Here is a 13,827-nt window from a genome sequence, read left to right as displayed (position 1 = left end):
CTCCCGCCAGTCAAGCAGATACCTGGGTCTCTGCTCCTACTCAGAATGGGACCTTTGAAAGCCAGCTGGTTGGAAGGCTTTGGGCTGTCTAGACACCCTCAGGAGTCCCGCCCAGAAATGTCCTCAGGGCCATTTTGGATGGGCGGGGAGGCGAGAGGTGTCCCCTGGCATGGCCAAAGCACAACCTGTGTGGATGGGTTGCTCTCTGCTGGAAAGATCTTTGAAGAGCACGACCAGGCTTGGTGATCTACGTGTGGGATCCCAGCACAGAGGGCTTAGGCAGGATGCTGATTCAGAGTCCAGGGCCAATGCACTATCCCAGAGAAAAGGAGGAGGAAGAAGAGGCAGTTTGGAGATTGGTGTCAGAGCACTTCTACCCCAAGAAACAGATATATAAGTTGCTAGGAGACATCTGGTTTATTGACATAGCCGTGGAGTTCCCACTCTCATCTCTGGGTCTGGGGCTCCATCCAGAGCTGGAAAACGCACCAGCCACCAGCACACAGGCTGGTGGAAATAGCCAGAGACATCTGTTATCACAGGCTCTTTGGGTGGGATGGGACGTTTGAAGTCAGAACCTATGTCTGGTGCATTCTTAGGTCTCAAAGAAGAAAGAATACAGCATACTCTATACCAGCAGGTCACCCAAGGTCTCCTGGCCTGGAGCCCCTGACCAGGTCGTTCCTGGGATGCTAGCAGCGTGAAGGGAGTGGGCAAATATGTAGGCAAGGACACCAGGCTGGCCAGTTGAGGGCTCAGGCCCATCCTGCAGGGAGGGCACAGTGGATGCAGGGAAACATGAATGTAGAAACAAGCAACACAAGGGAGAGGTGTGGAGTCGGGACCCAGCATCGGAAGGAACAAGAACCTCCATGTGCACCAAGACGACCAGGGGAAGGGCCTTGCCCACCCGGAGAGTCCTGGGGCCTTGGCAGCAGGTTGAGAAGGGACTGGCACTGCCAGGTACAGGTTTGGCTGAGGCTGGCCTTGGTTTTGGGAGAAGAGTATGGGTTGGGGGTAGGGCTCGGGTGGCAAAAGAGCTACCCATAGGTGTAGCTAGGCTTACACACAGGACTCTGCCTGGAGGCAGGTAAGCCAGCTACACCCAGCCCATCTGTGTCCTTGGTATAAAATAATACACATATAAAAATAATACTCCATGCATTTGGGTTGGGCCCATTACAGGTGCGGCGCCCCCTCTGCCTCTGGTGAAGTGTGTTGGCTGGTATAGCTGTCCTCAGCCCTCCTGATCTTGCTCATAAGCTTCTCCAGTTCCGACCCACTTTGTTGTTTCTAGGAAAAAGAGATTGGACCTCAGCCGGGAGGTTGGGGAATGGAGGGTACAGGACAGGGCCCTGCTGTTTCCTGTTTTTCCAGTGCCCCCAGGCACAGGTGCTTGTTATGCCTAGGAAGGAACTCAGAAGCAGGCAGGAGCTGCTCACCTCCAGGAAGGACTTCTGAACCGTGAGCTGGCTGTACACGCGACTGCCCTCTTCCCCGCACACTTTTTTCAGTTCCTCCTTGTTGAGTGAGAAGAGCTGGGGTCCAGTTAAGATGCCCAGGTTCTCCACGATCCTAGGGGCGGGTGGGTGTGAGGGCGGGGCCGTGGGCGTGGCACTGCCCACCAGGCCCCGCCCCACCGGCTGTACACCCGGGGCTCACCTGGCACTGAAGGCCTTGGCTTCCAGCCAGGCGCGGACCTCGTCCGGTCCTGACTCGAAGGTAAGCGGCAGGTGCACTGGCTGGCTGCGCTCCACGCGGAAGTTGCGCTGCGGCTGTGTCTTGATGTGGCTGATCTTTTTCATGAGCTCGTCATTGACCTCGTCCATGTGGTGGATTAGCTCTGTGGGGCGCACGCTCTCAGCCCCTTCACTCAGACCGAACCGTTCTCTGCCTCTTCCCACCCCCCCGCCCTCCCCCGCATCCTATCACCTCCCTCCCCCACTCCCCCCGCACTTCTAACCCCAAAGTGGGTCTACTCACCTTCTTTGTTCCCTGCGAAAATGGGGGGCAGTTTGTGGGTGGGGCTGGCTGGACCCCAGTATTTCTGGCCAGACTGCAAGGAGTGAGGAAGAGGTGAGGGGTAAGGTGAGGGGCTATTATATAAGGACTTACCCAGGACCCCAGATGAGTGGGCCAGCCCTTTCTTCCCTTGAGTAAGACCCCAGGAACCCACACAGCCCTTGGCCCAGCTTGGGGGCAGCAGGTTTCCAGGGATCAGGTTCAAATATCACATTGAGACCAGCTGCACCCCTGACCTTAGGGGCTCTGACTGTGCTGTAGACAGAATGGAGTCGTGGCAGGCGATCACCTGTTCCAAGGGGGCACCCACGTCCTCTTGCCGAGCCTCAGCCAGGATGTTACAGGGCACGTAGCCCGCCTGGCCACTGCGATTTCGTAGCTTCCACCACTGCCGGCCATCCTCCAGCACCTGCCAAGTGTCCAAATGTCTGTGAGACTCACCAGCATCCTCGTGCAGACCTCAAGTACTGCTTGAGTCAGATGCTGGGGACAGTTGCCAAACCCTTTACAGAGGGGCAAAGCATCGTCCAGGAATCTCAAGCACAGCTCTCCATCCTCTGGGCATGTCTTGGCCTGATGGGCTACCCAGTACCTGCCTGCCTCCCCAGTCCTGGAGATAGGGTACCTCTTAACCTGATTCTGAGTGCAGAGCTTCCCCCAGCCTGCTCCACTTTCTGTCCCTCAGTAGGTGGCCTGGATTCAGGTTAGGCACAAATAAGTTGGTCCAGGGTAGTGTTCTTGGGTGGCCATGAATGACAAGCCCCGGCTGGCTTCTACCGAAGGGCTACCCACCATGGTAGACCTTCAGGGATCCCCCAGACATCAGACGGCAGCTCAGTGGCTCAGCCAGACTGTGGTGGAGGTCAGAGAGGCCCCTGGAGGCCCAGTAGGAAGCCCAGGTCAAGCACACTGGGAAGATGGGTGGATTACAGACCATGGTCCCAGAGCATACCCCTCTTCCCCTGTGTAGCCTGGGTCCTTAGCCCGGGTCCTTACCTCTAGGACCTCGTCCTTGAGCACAGACAGCTCATTGGCGTTTCGTGCTGTGAAATCATAGAGGATCTTCACATACTTGGTCATGGCTGGTGTCGGCTGGTAGCCCCTGCAGGACCAGGAAGAGTTGAGGCCCAGGGCTGGACAGGAGTCTCTTCCTGCTTCCCAGCTGCAGCTGCCTCCTGTTCGGCTGCCCAGGTTGCAGTGAAGAGAGGCTGTGCTTCTCAGCTGGGAGTGGAAACTGTGACACTCCAGCAGGCAGGGGGGGGGGGGCAGAACAGACTCCAAGAGGCTGGTCCAGCTCAAACTATCTTGGGGAGTCTCTTGCCCTGCTCCTCAGAGGGACTAGAGCAAGAGGTGTGCCTAGGGAGTGACAGGGTCACATGTTCCCAGTCGACCACAGAGCTAGGATATTTTCAGTTACAGCCCCTTAGAGATACGATGTGTCCTTTCTGGAAGTCCCCTTGCATCCCTGGAGCAGGGGTGAGCTCTGGCTAATGATTTCCCCCCAGCCAGGTCACATTCCTGGTCAGTGTGGCACTGGGGAGGGAGGAGGGATGGGGGATCCAGGTCTGTGCCCAGTGTACTAATAGGCTGAGAATGTCCCATACATGTGATCCCAGTAGGGACACTAGATAGCTAAAGAAATCCCAAGGAGAGGGGCTCACTTTGAAAAGGAGCCCTAGGACCACCAGGTAGACTCTGGGTATGAGTAAGAACCAGAGAGGGAGGTAAGAGGGATCCCCCATGTCTTGGGCTCTCTTAAACTCACGGGGGAGTGTGGGATGCATGCGCAGGGGGGAGGGGATAATCAGGGCCCCTCGCTCTGAGTTCCCAGCAGCACCACAGTGGGCAGCGCTTGGAGGAGTTACTGGTGGCCTTTGTTTCTTTCCTTCCTTTTTTGGTTCAGTGAGTTTCTAACCTTGATTTTAATTTAATTAAAATTTTGACAGCGTCTCACTATGCAGCCATTAACTGCCTCAGACTCACAGAGCTCTGCCTGCCTCTGCCTCCTGAGTCCTGGGATCAAAGGTGTGGGTCTACACATCCAATCTCTGTCCCTTTCTAACACTGATTATGAAACAAGAAAAGTCTCGGGAGGCAGAGGCAGGCGAATTTCTGAGTTCGAGGCCAGCCTGGTCTACAGAGTGAGTTCCAGGACAGCCAGGGCTACACAGAGAAACCCTGTCTCAAAAAAAAAAAAAAAAAAAAGAAAGAACTGATATGAATTAAGATTTTTGAAAGCAGATGTGACTTGAAAAGTTTCCTTCAATTATATGTTAGAAAGCTAAGAAGAGGGAGGGGCTGGAGAGATGGCTCAATGGTTAAAAGCCCTAGCTGCTCTTCCAGAGGACCCAGGTTCAATTCCCAGCACCCACATGGAAGTTCACAAATGTCTGTGACTCCAGTTCCAGGGGATCCTATACGCTCATGCATGCAAGCAAAACACCAATACACATAAAATCCAAATAAATCATTAAAGGAACAAAGTTAAGAAGAAAATCGGTGGCTAGTGCAAATCGAGCTCAGTGCTATTGTTTCGAGGCTTCTGGTAGGCGATGCTTTCTTTGCCTGGACACTGTTGTTACAACACAGGTCTCTGCTTATGCACAATGGTTTCTGATTCTGTGGTTTTATGGAATTTTTCATACTTTTTTGTTTCTTTGGTTCTTTCTTCTGCTGGTTTTGTTCTACTCTTGTTTGCTATGTTTTGTTGTTGTTATGAGAGAGAGAGAGAAATAAAGAGTGTGGATGTGGGTGGGTGGGGAGGCTCTGGCAGGAGATAGGCGAGGGGAACCATGATCAGACTGTATTGTATGAAAAGCTATTTTCAATAAGAATTAAAATTATATTAAAAACAAGAAGAAGGTTGGATTCTCGTTTGGAAAATAACTATTTTAAACCAGAATGGGGGCATTTGACATGTTGAGGTTGCCCACCTGCAACAGTGTGCGGCGCTCACACTGTGGGGACTTACCTGTTAGCATGTGGGGAGCTTCCTGGTGGTGAAATGTCCTCTGGGGCTTGGGGCTCGGAGGAGAGGCTGTGCTTTGGGGAATGTCGTACGGATAGTCGGCTCTTGGGGGTCAGCTGTGGGGAAAGCAGGGAGCCTGGGTTTGATGTGGGGTAGCAGATGGGCTACAGTGACTGTGATCAGTCTTGGGACAAAGGACACAGGTTGATGAATGTGCTGTGACCTAGCACCATTGAGGACAAAGGGCCAAATGCTCAGGCAGGTGGTCAGCCAAGGTGACCTGGCATTGCAGGGGTTGGGGTAGAAGACATTGTTGCTTTAGAAGCCTTGAGGGTAGAAGCACGGGTGGTTGGGGAGGAGTTCTGGGGAGGGGCGGGCATGGGCGGGGCTGGAGTTCTGACCTGATCACTGGGCACAGATGCCAGTCCTTCTACCTCCCAGGGAGCCTCCTGTAGGACATCCAGGGGTGGTTCCCAGCCACTGCGGAACTTGGGCACATAGAGTGGCACCTGTGGCTCCCGGGGCCACTCAGAGCTGTGGTCAGCAGTCCAGAAGGTCAGTCACATGCCCTGCTAGGACCAACCCACCTGAGACCTCTATTTAGTTCACATCTTGCCCCTTCTCCATACCGAGGCCTCATCCAGGTCTCCCCCAGTGATTCCCACAGTGTCATCTCTTTGGGGACCAGGTGGCCACGCAAGAAGCTCACAGCATCAGTGGACAGCAAAGGGCTGGAGACAGAGCGTGCTATGTCGGGGCCGCCACAGGTGTTGATGATCTAGACAGAGTGAGTTTTAGTGGGGAAGCCCAGCCCACCAAATCCACCAGACCCAGCCTATCCCCACCCACCACAGCTCTACAGGCCGGTACTCAGGGATGACAGACTGTGGCCTCCTGGGAACCCAGACAGAGCTTGCGTATGCTAAGGTGGGCACTTGTTTCCTCCACTCCAAACCCATGTGTATCACTCTGTTGCCCCTGACCCCACCCTGTCCCAGCCCCAGTCACCAGATCCAGAGGCCCGAAGAGGAAGTGCACCAGCTCAGCTGCACTGGGGTTTTGGATGTGCTTCTGCAGCTTCGCCTGGGGGTGGGAAGAACAAGCAGGTGACAGATGGCATGTGCGTGTGTGGGCCTGCACCCCACCTGCACCCCCAACACAGGGCGGGGCCGACTCACCAGCAGGTTGATGGCCAGCTTGGTTTTCTGGAAACAGTCAACAAACTCTCCCTCTGAAGGGGGGCGTGCCCGAAGTGTAAGGACACCCTCTGGCAAAAGGTGGAAAATTGTGAGCCCTGGACCCCGTTGCATGCCTGCTGTTGGATGCTGTCCCCTTCCAGACTCACCTTCCCTTCAGCTTAGTGTGTGCCCACCATTTCTAGCCCCAGCGTTCTCCAGCCCCTTCCCTATCACTCTGGTTGGTACCTGCTGGCCCCTTCTTGTTCTTCTTCTTCCCCTTTTTCCGCTGGTTCAACTGCTTGAAAGCCTCAGCTGCCTTCTGCAGCCGGGCCACGAACCATTCAATGTCATCCAGGGTACAGTTAAGGATTTGCTGAAGTTAGAAGAGGGAACAGGGGTCAGCCATTATCGTCCCCCTACCTGCTGTGGGGACACTCTGGCAACAATGAGCCAGACCCAGTGCCAACAGGAAGCAGGCAAGGATGGAAAAGAGTCTTGGGAGGCTGGACACCCACCGTCTCCTTCTCTATTCTCTGAGCCAGCACAGCCCGTGGCTCCTCATCCTGGGATTCCCTACGGCGATAGCCTGTTGGGGGAGGGGATGCAGAGCAGCTGCTGAAGGGTTCTCCATTAACCCCAAATGGAATCCCCACCCATCCCTCAGCTTACCTGGTTCACTGAATGGCACTGGCAAGGGCAGGCCCACACGGTTCTTGGCCTGAGGGGAATCTCCAGGCTGACGCTGGAAGGGAATGGGGGCTGGGCTCTGTGGAGGGGGCAAGATAGACTGCCGCTGGCGGATCTTCTCCTGGTGTCCCCTAGAGGGCAGAGGAAGACATAGCTCAGCCTGGCCATGGCCCTCCTGCTGGGTGCTGCCACCTTGCTGTCCTTACAACCCAGGCTAAGGTGCCCCAAACAAAAGCGCCAGATCCCTCACTTTCTACATCCCCAGGGCCCTACTTGAGAGTCTGTGGTCTCATCTTCTTCCCCAGGCGGTAGTCAGCCAGGGCACTCTCAATGTCTTCCTGCACAAGTTCCGCCTGGGGGATACAGGAGGGTCAAGTCAGCTCGGCTAACTGGCATCTCGCCCACCCCTGGCTGGCTGTCTTACCTCCACCTCGTCACAGTGAAAGAAGTGGATGTCGGGCTTGTTCTGGTCTGAGTCCTGGCACACGAGCAGCAGCACAGAGGGGTAGCGCAGCTGGTTTAGCACTGTCTGGCTGTGCTGCACAGTGGGCAGCGGAAAGTTCTCCAGCTCTTCCTGTGGGAGGGTACGCGGTGGGTTAGCCCTTGCCTGACAGGCCTTGGATGTGGATGTAGGCTACCATCATGATAAATAACGCTATGTATGTGGCTGAGAAACAGACGGACACCCAAGCAATGGATTCCTCTGGCCATGGTATGTGGAATATGTTCCCCAGATAGGAACACATGAGTAACTCACAGGTGTAAAACAGGAACACCGCCCACACCTGGCCCATGGACAGGGATACAGAAACTAATTGGGGATGCCCTAGAGCATAGGCCCTGAGACACAGCCGTATCTTGCTTGACACTCAGCAAGGTTCTTGCAGAGAACCTGCCCTGGTTGCTCAGCAACCTAGCAGGTGCAGAGCTAAGCCAATCTAGGTTGCCAAAAGTGGCCCAGACTCTCAGCTGGCCAGCTTTCCCTGACTGCCCTCGGCTCCATCCCTTCCACAGACCAGCATGCCACACACATCTGGATGAGCCGGACCTCTGGCCCTGCCTCTCTTTGTCCATCAGCTCCCTGTACCCGCTGTTGCCAGCCAGTACCTGAGATTCAACATCCAGCAGTCGCAGTGACTTGTCGTTCACCTGCAGCAGAACTTCCTGGGCCCAGACCTTCTCCTTGGAGCTCAGCTGTACCAGCTTCCGAATGGCGTCATCCACGGAGGCGATAGCCTCACTCTTGTCCATGATGAATGTGGCCAGGTGCTAAGGGAGAGGTCAGAGGTCACTGCCAGGCACAGCTTTTCTACTACTTAAACCCTGGGCACAAGAGGGGACAGTCTGGGAGTCTCAGCCAAGTGGGGATCCTGAAGGGCCACAGCTACACCTCAGGTGGGAGAAGTCATCTTTCTGCTCTGGTGTGTGTGTCTTTGTGGCTTATGATTGCTGACTTAAGTCCTCAAAAACTTTTAGACTGGGACAGGGGAGATGGGCCAGTGGTTAAGAACAGTAGCTGCTCTTTCAGATCAGCGTTCAGTTCTCAGCACCCACATGGCTGCTCACAATCCTCTGTAACTCCAGTTCCAGGGGACGAGTCATACATGTAGCATACACACACACACACACACACATGCAGGTAAAACACCCATACATGTGGAATAATAAAATTAAACCATTTTCCAGACTTGGCTGGATATGCTGGTGCAAGTTTTTTTTTTTTTTTTTTTTTTTTTTTTTTTTTTTTTTTTTTTTTTTTTTTTTTTTTTTTTTTTTTTTTTTTTTTGGTTTTTCGAGACAGGGTTTCTCTGTGTAGCCCTGGCTGTCCTGGAACTCACTCTGTAGACCAGGCTAGCCTCGAACTCAGAAATTCGCCTGCCTCTGCCTCCCGAGTGCTGGGATTAAAGGCATGCGCCACCACGCCCGGCTGGTGCAAGCTTTTAATCCCAGCACTTGGGAGGCAGAGGCAGGCAGATAAATCTCTGTAATGCTGAGGGCAGCCTGATTCACAGAGCAAGTTTCAGGCCACCCACAGACACCCTGTATCATACATATATGAGAAACATTTAACTCCGGCAGGTCTCAAACTGAAACTTGCTCTGTAGCTGAAGATGATGTTGTATCCCTGATTCTCCCAAGTGATGTGATTGCAGGCTTATGCTGCCATATTTGTATGGGTCTGTGGTACTGAGGATCAAACCCAAGGCTTTGTGCATATTAGATAAGTACTGTACACACTGAGCCGCATCCCAAGCCCCTCACCCCCTTTCTGAAGAGAGGTTTCACTCTGTAGCACAGGCTGGCCTATAATTCACTATGTAGCTCCGAATGTCCTCAAACTTCCGGTGATCCTTCTACCTCAGCTTCCTGGGCTTTCACTCGCCTTGACTTTGGCTAGTTTTCTTTTTATTTCCTTTACTTTATTTTATGTTATGATTGTTTTTGCCTGCATGTATGTTTATATGTGTATAACATGTTTGTGCCTGGTGTCAGGGGAGTCCAGAGGAGGGTATTAGCACCCCTGGAGCCGGAGGTACAGGGAGTTGTGAACAGCCTGATGTGAGTGTTGGGAACCAAACTTGGGTTGTCTGTAAAAGCCATCTTTCCAGCCCTCGGCTAGTTTTGCATATATTTATAAAGAAATTGACATGCAGTTGAACGGTGGTAGTGAACCCTTTTAATCCCAGCATTCAGGAGTCAGAGGCAGTTGAATCTCTGTGACTTAAAGGCCAGCCTGGTCTACAGAGCAAGTTCCAGGATGGCCAGGGCTATACAGAGAAACCCTGTCTTGGAAACAGTCTCCCCCAAACAACCAAGCCATTACAAACCAAACCAAGATAAAAAGATAACACCTGAGCCAGACCTGGTGGCACACGCCTTTAATCCCAGCACTTGGGAGGCAGAGGCAGGCAGATTTCTGAGTTCGAGGCCAGCCTGGTCTACAGAGTGAGTTCCAGGACAGCCAGGGCTACACAGAGAAACCCTGTCTCGAAAAACCAAAAGGAAAAAAAAAAAAAAGAGTTGGACAAATAAGGAGAGAGGCACCCAGGTGCAGAGGTGCAGAGGGTGGCTGGACTCTCCCTCCACTCCTGAAAAAAAGAAAAAAGATAGCACCTAACAAAATAACTGAAGGAAAGGAGCACCACGTCTACAGAAGAACAAGCAACTTTTTAGTACAGCTTTAAAAAAAAAAGATTTATTTATGTATATGAGTGCTGTATTTGCATGTATGCCCACATGACAGGAGAGGGCATCAGATCCCATTATAGATGATTGTTAGCCACTGTGTGGTTGCTGGAAATTGAACTCTGAACCTCTGGAGGAGCAGATAGTAAGTATTCTTAACTGCTGAGCCATTCCTCCAGCCTGGAGTAGGATTCTGAGCCAGTGTCTCACTATATAGCCCAGGCCCTTGAATTCACAACTCCCTTCTTGCCCAAACTTCCCTGGTGCTGGGATTACAAGTGTGTGCCACCACACTGGGTTATAAGTAGGTTATTTATTTTCATATCTTAGTATTTTATTTATTTATTTTGAGACAGGGTCTCACTGTTGCCCTGGCTAGTCTGGAACTCAGAGATCCATCTACCTCTGCCTCCCAAGCGTTGGAATGAGAGGCAAGTGGGTACATACCCAGCCACTTACTCTAGTCTATTCATTTATATATCTGTTTAGTTGCCTCTCTCTCTCTCTCTCTCTCTCTCTCTCTCTCTCTCTCTCTCTCTCTCTCTTTACCAGAGTGAATGGACCTTTATCAAGAGAAAATGAAAAAAAAAAATCCTGGTTCCAAACGAGAAATAATCTCTTCTTGTTTGTTTGTTTTGACAGGGTGTTGCTATGTAGCTCTGGCTAGCTTGGAATTTGACAAGTGGCCCAGGCTGGCTTTGAACTTGTAGTAGCCCTCTTATCTCTGTCTTCCAAGTGGTGCTGGGATTACAGGCATGTGACACAACACCCTTGTGTGGTCTGTGTATGTGTGATATATGTATATATATGAGTGTTTGCCTTCATATGTGTGTGTGTACCAGTACCTGGTGCCCATGGAGGTCAGAATAGGAGGGCATCCGATCCCCTGGAACTAGAGGAACCACCATGTGGGTGTTTGGAATCGAACCCAAGTCCTCTGTGAGAGCAAGCACTCTTAACTCTGAGCCATCTTTCCAGTCCCTGGTGTAACTTTACAAACCTGAGTTCTTTGTAAGAGCAGCAAAACTCTTAACCAGTCTTTCCAGCCTCACTAATGTAACCTTTTAACAAAGTGAAATGCAGGGAGCCTGACTGAATAAAAAAATGCAAACCGACGCTCTTAGCAGACTATTGTCTCAGGAATGAGATGACTATTGACTTTTGCACGTATTCCATCCATTGCCCAAAGTCCCTGTGAGCTACACGTGTGTGTTTAGACAGAGAAGCAGTGCCCTCATCCAGCTCCTGCCCAGCCTCTTTACGGACAAATTAGTGACCCCTTGAAAAGCACCTGCACGAATCTACCCCTGGCGAAGCCACTGTGGGTAACCTGTACAGATGCAAGATTTAGGCCAGCTGGCCGGCTGCAAACAGGTTCAACAACGAGTAGGCAGAAACGCAGTGGGATGGGAGACAAGTCTTCCATCTGTAGCAGGCAGGGTAAACACTAAAACAAAATGCCTCACAACTAACCAAACAAAGTCATGCTGCTAGGCGACCAAAGGCGTCTCAGGAAAGGCATAAGCACAGAGGTTTTTGACCTTGGTGGAATGAGAGCAGAGATCAATACAAAAAACTTCAGCAGGGTGTGGTGGTGCAAGGCTATAATCTCAACACTTGGAAGTTACCAGACAGAAGAACCTGGAGTTCAAGGTCCTCTTCATCTACGCAGTGTTCAAGGCTAGCTAGTCTGGGCTCTATGGAGCCCTGTCTCAAAAACAATCAAACAAATAAATTAAAACTTAAAAGAATTCTCAAATGAGTTCCAGGACAGCCAAGGCTATACAGAGAAACCCTGTCTCAAAAAAACCAAAAAAAAAAAAAAAAAAAAAAAAAAAAGAATTCTCAAAGCTGGGCATGGTGATGAATGCTTGTGAGCTCTCTGCTTGGGAGATGGAAGCCGGGAGATCAGGGGTTCCAGGCCAGGCTGGGCCAGAGAGTGAAGCCCTGCCTCAGAAACATGAATAAATGAATGGATGGGTGAATAGCATATGGAAAACATGACTTATGGGTCAAAATGAGGTCATAGCCCAGGCAAATAAATGGTAGTGCCTCACGCCTTTAGTCCCAGTACTCAGAAGGCCAGGAGAAGTGGAAGTGGATCTGTATGAATTCTAGGACAGCCTGGTCTATGAGTTCCAGGTCAGCCAGAGATACATAATAAGACCTTGTCTCAAAAATCAAAGAAATGGGAAAAAAAAAAAAAAGAAAGAAAGAAAAGAAAGAAACCAAAACCAAAAATGAAGTCACAAAGAAAATATAAGAAGATTAAAACATATTTGGAGATGAATAAAAAACTTATATGTCACTAATATTTCAGTGAAATATCAAAACAAAACAAAATGAAAACAGGCACTTGGGGTTGAGGAGATGGCTCAGCGGTTAAGAGCACTGGCTGCTTTTCCAGAGGTCCTTAGTTCAATTCCCAGCACCCATATGGTGGCTAACAACCATCTATAAGGGATCTGATGCTCTCTTCTGGCCTCCTGCGGATGTATATGCAGCTGAGCACTCATACATTACATTTTTAAAAATTGATAAAGTAAGAAAACTACTCAAGATCAATTATCTCAGCCTTTACCTTAACAAGCTAGAAACACTGCTGGGTGTGACTTAGTGGCAGGATCTTGTCTAGCGTGCACAAGGCCCTGGGTTCCATCACCAGCAAGGATGCTAAATAAACAGTGCAAAAAAAGCTCCATAAAACAAGACCCAAAGGAAATGGAAGAAAACTAAGGGAAAAAAATCCACAAACTAGTAAACAATGACACAGAAAATTAAATAAAGCCCAAAGTTACCCCCTTAGCAAGGGTGAATAGAGGCAACAGTGACGGCTGAGCAGGACACGGTAGGTGATGTCTTCCTACACTCACAGCTCTCTGGGAGGCAGATGCATGTGGGAGCAGGAGGGTCAGTGCATGTCAAAGCCAGCCTGGTCTATATAGCACGTTCTAGGCTTGCTAGGACTAACCTAAGAGACCCTGCTACAAAAACAAAACAACAACGGCAAACAACGAAATAAACAACTACAACAATAATCGAACACCAACTAACCAAACACACAAGCAAACAAAAAGACCTGCTGATTTTCAAAAACCCAAAGGAAAGAAGGGACATTACTAAAAATCACACAGACATGAGAATGAAACTTCTCTACAAAGGAAATCTTGCAGGCCAGTCATGGTGGTGTACACCTTTAACCCCCTTTAATCCCAGCACTCAGTGGGCAGAGGCAGGGCAAAGCAATGCTACAGAAAAACCCAGTCTTGAAAAGACTGAAAAACAAAAATAAAAAACAAACAACGCTGCTCCCCACCCCCAAAGGAAATCTTACACTCAGAAGGCTTCAGTGGTAAATCCTAACAAATATTTTTGTAAGAAACAATACACTACACAAACTTTTTTTTTTTTTTGAAAATAAAGGACACACTTCTCCACTGTCATAGGTCAACATAACCTGGTATGTAAGTCTGCCATGGTTAGTATATAGAAAATTGAGGTCAGTATCTCTAACAGACATTTGTCTTTTAAAAAGTCTTCAGTACTGGAGAAATAGTTCAGTTGTTAAGAGCACATTTGTCCTTGCAGAGGAACGGAGCTCAGTTGTCAGCACCCACATCAGGCAGCTCAAAACTGCCTGGAACTCCGGCTTCCTCTCTGACCTCCTTGGACACACACACAGATACATGTACATACATATAAACACTAATACAGCCGGGCCTGGTGGCGCAGGCCTTTAATCCCAGCACTCGGGAGGCAGAGGCAGGCGGATTTCTGAGTTCGAGG

General features: G+C 50.6%; 1 protein-coding gene across 1 annotated transcript in view; it reads right to left on the bottom strand.

Annotated features, from left to right (window-relative positions):
* Nucleotides 1-402: 402 nt before the first annotated feature.
* Eps8l2 (EPS8 like 2) overlaps nucleotides 403-13,827 on the bottom strand; it is a 22,892-nt gene continuing 9,467 nt past the window's right edge. Inside the window, exons 5-21 of the mRNA XM_021212573.2 lie at nucleotides 7,963-8,124; nucleotides 7,280-7,429; nucleotides 7,129-7,208; nucleotides 6,838-6,986; nucleotides 6,684-6,754; nucleotides 6,415-6,541; nucleotides 6,169-6,257; nucleotides 5,999-6,073; nucleotides 5,620-5,768; nucleotides 5,392-5,524; nucleotides 4,994-5,106; nucleotides 3,019-3,124; nucleotides 2,312-2,431; nucleotides 1,984-2,056; nucleotides 1,663-1,843; nucleotides 1,443-1,575; nucleotides 403-1,293 (exon numbers count right to left, since the gene is read on the bottom strand). Of these exons, the coding sequence (XP_021068232.1) occupies nucleotides 1,180-1,293; nucleotides 1,443-1,575; nucleotides 1,663-1,843; nucleotides 1,984-2,056; nucleotides 2,312-2,431; nucleotides 3,019-3,124; nucleotides 4,994-5,106; nucleotides 5,392-5,524; nucleotides 5,620-5,768; nucleotides 5,999-6,073; nucleotides 6,169-6,257; nucleotides 6,415-6,541; nucleotides 6,684-6,754; nucleotides 6,838-6,986; nucleotides 7,129-7,208; nucleotides 7,280-7,429; nucleotides 7,963-8,124 (2,025 nt within the window). The 3' untranslated portion in view covers nucleotides 403-1,179. The remainder of the gene's footprint in view (nucleotides 1,294-1,442; nucleotides 1,576-1,662; nucleotides 1,844-1,983; nucleotides 2,057-2,311; nucleotides 2,432-3,018; nucleotides 3,125-4,993; nucleotides 5,107-5,391; nucleotides 5,525-5,619; nucleotides 5,769-5,998; nucleotides 6,074-6,168; nucleotides 6,258-6,414; nucleotides 6,542-6,683; nucleotides 6,755-6,837; nucleotides 6,987-7,128; nucleotides 7,209-7,279; nucleotides 7,430-7,962; nucleotides 8,125-13,827) is intronic.

Source organism: Mus pahari, chromosome 1 (genome assembly GCF_900095145.1).
Source record: "Mus pahari chromosome 1, PAHARI_EIJ_v1.1, whole genome shotgun sequence".
In the NCBI taxonomy this organism is placed as follows: Eukaryota; Metazoa; Chordata; class Mammalia; order Rodentia; family Muridae; genus Mus; species Mus pahari.
This window is presented reverse-complemented; position numbering and strand designations above follow the sequence as displayed.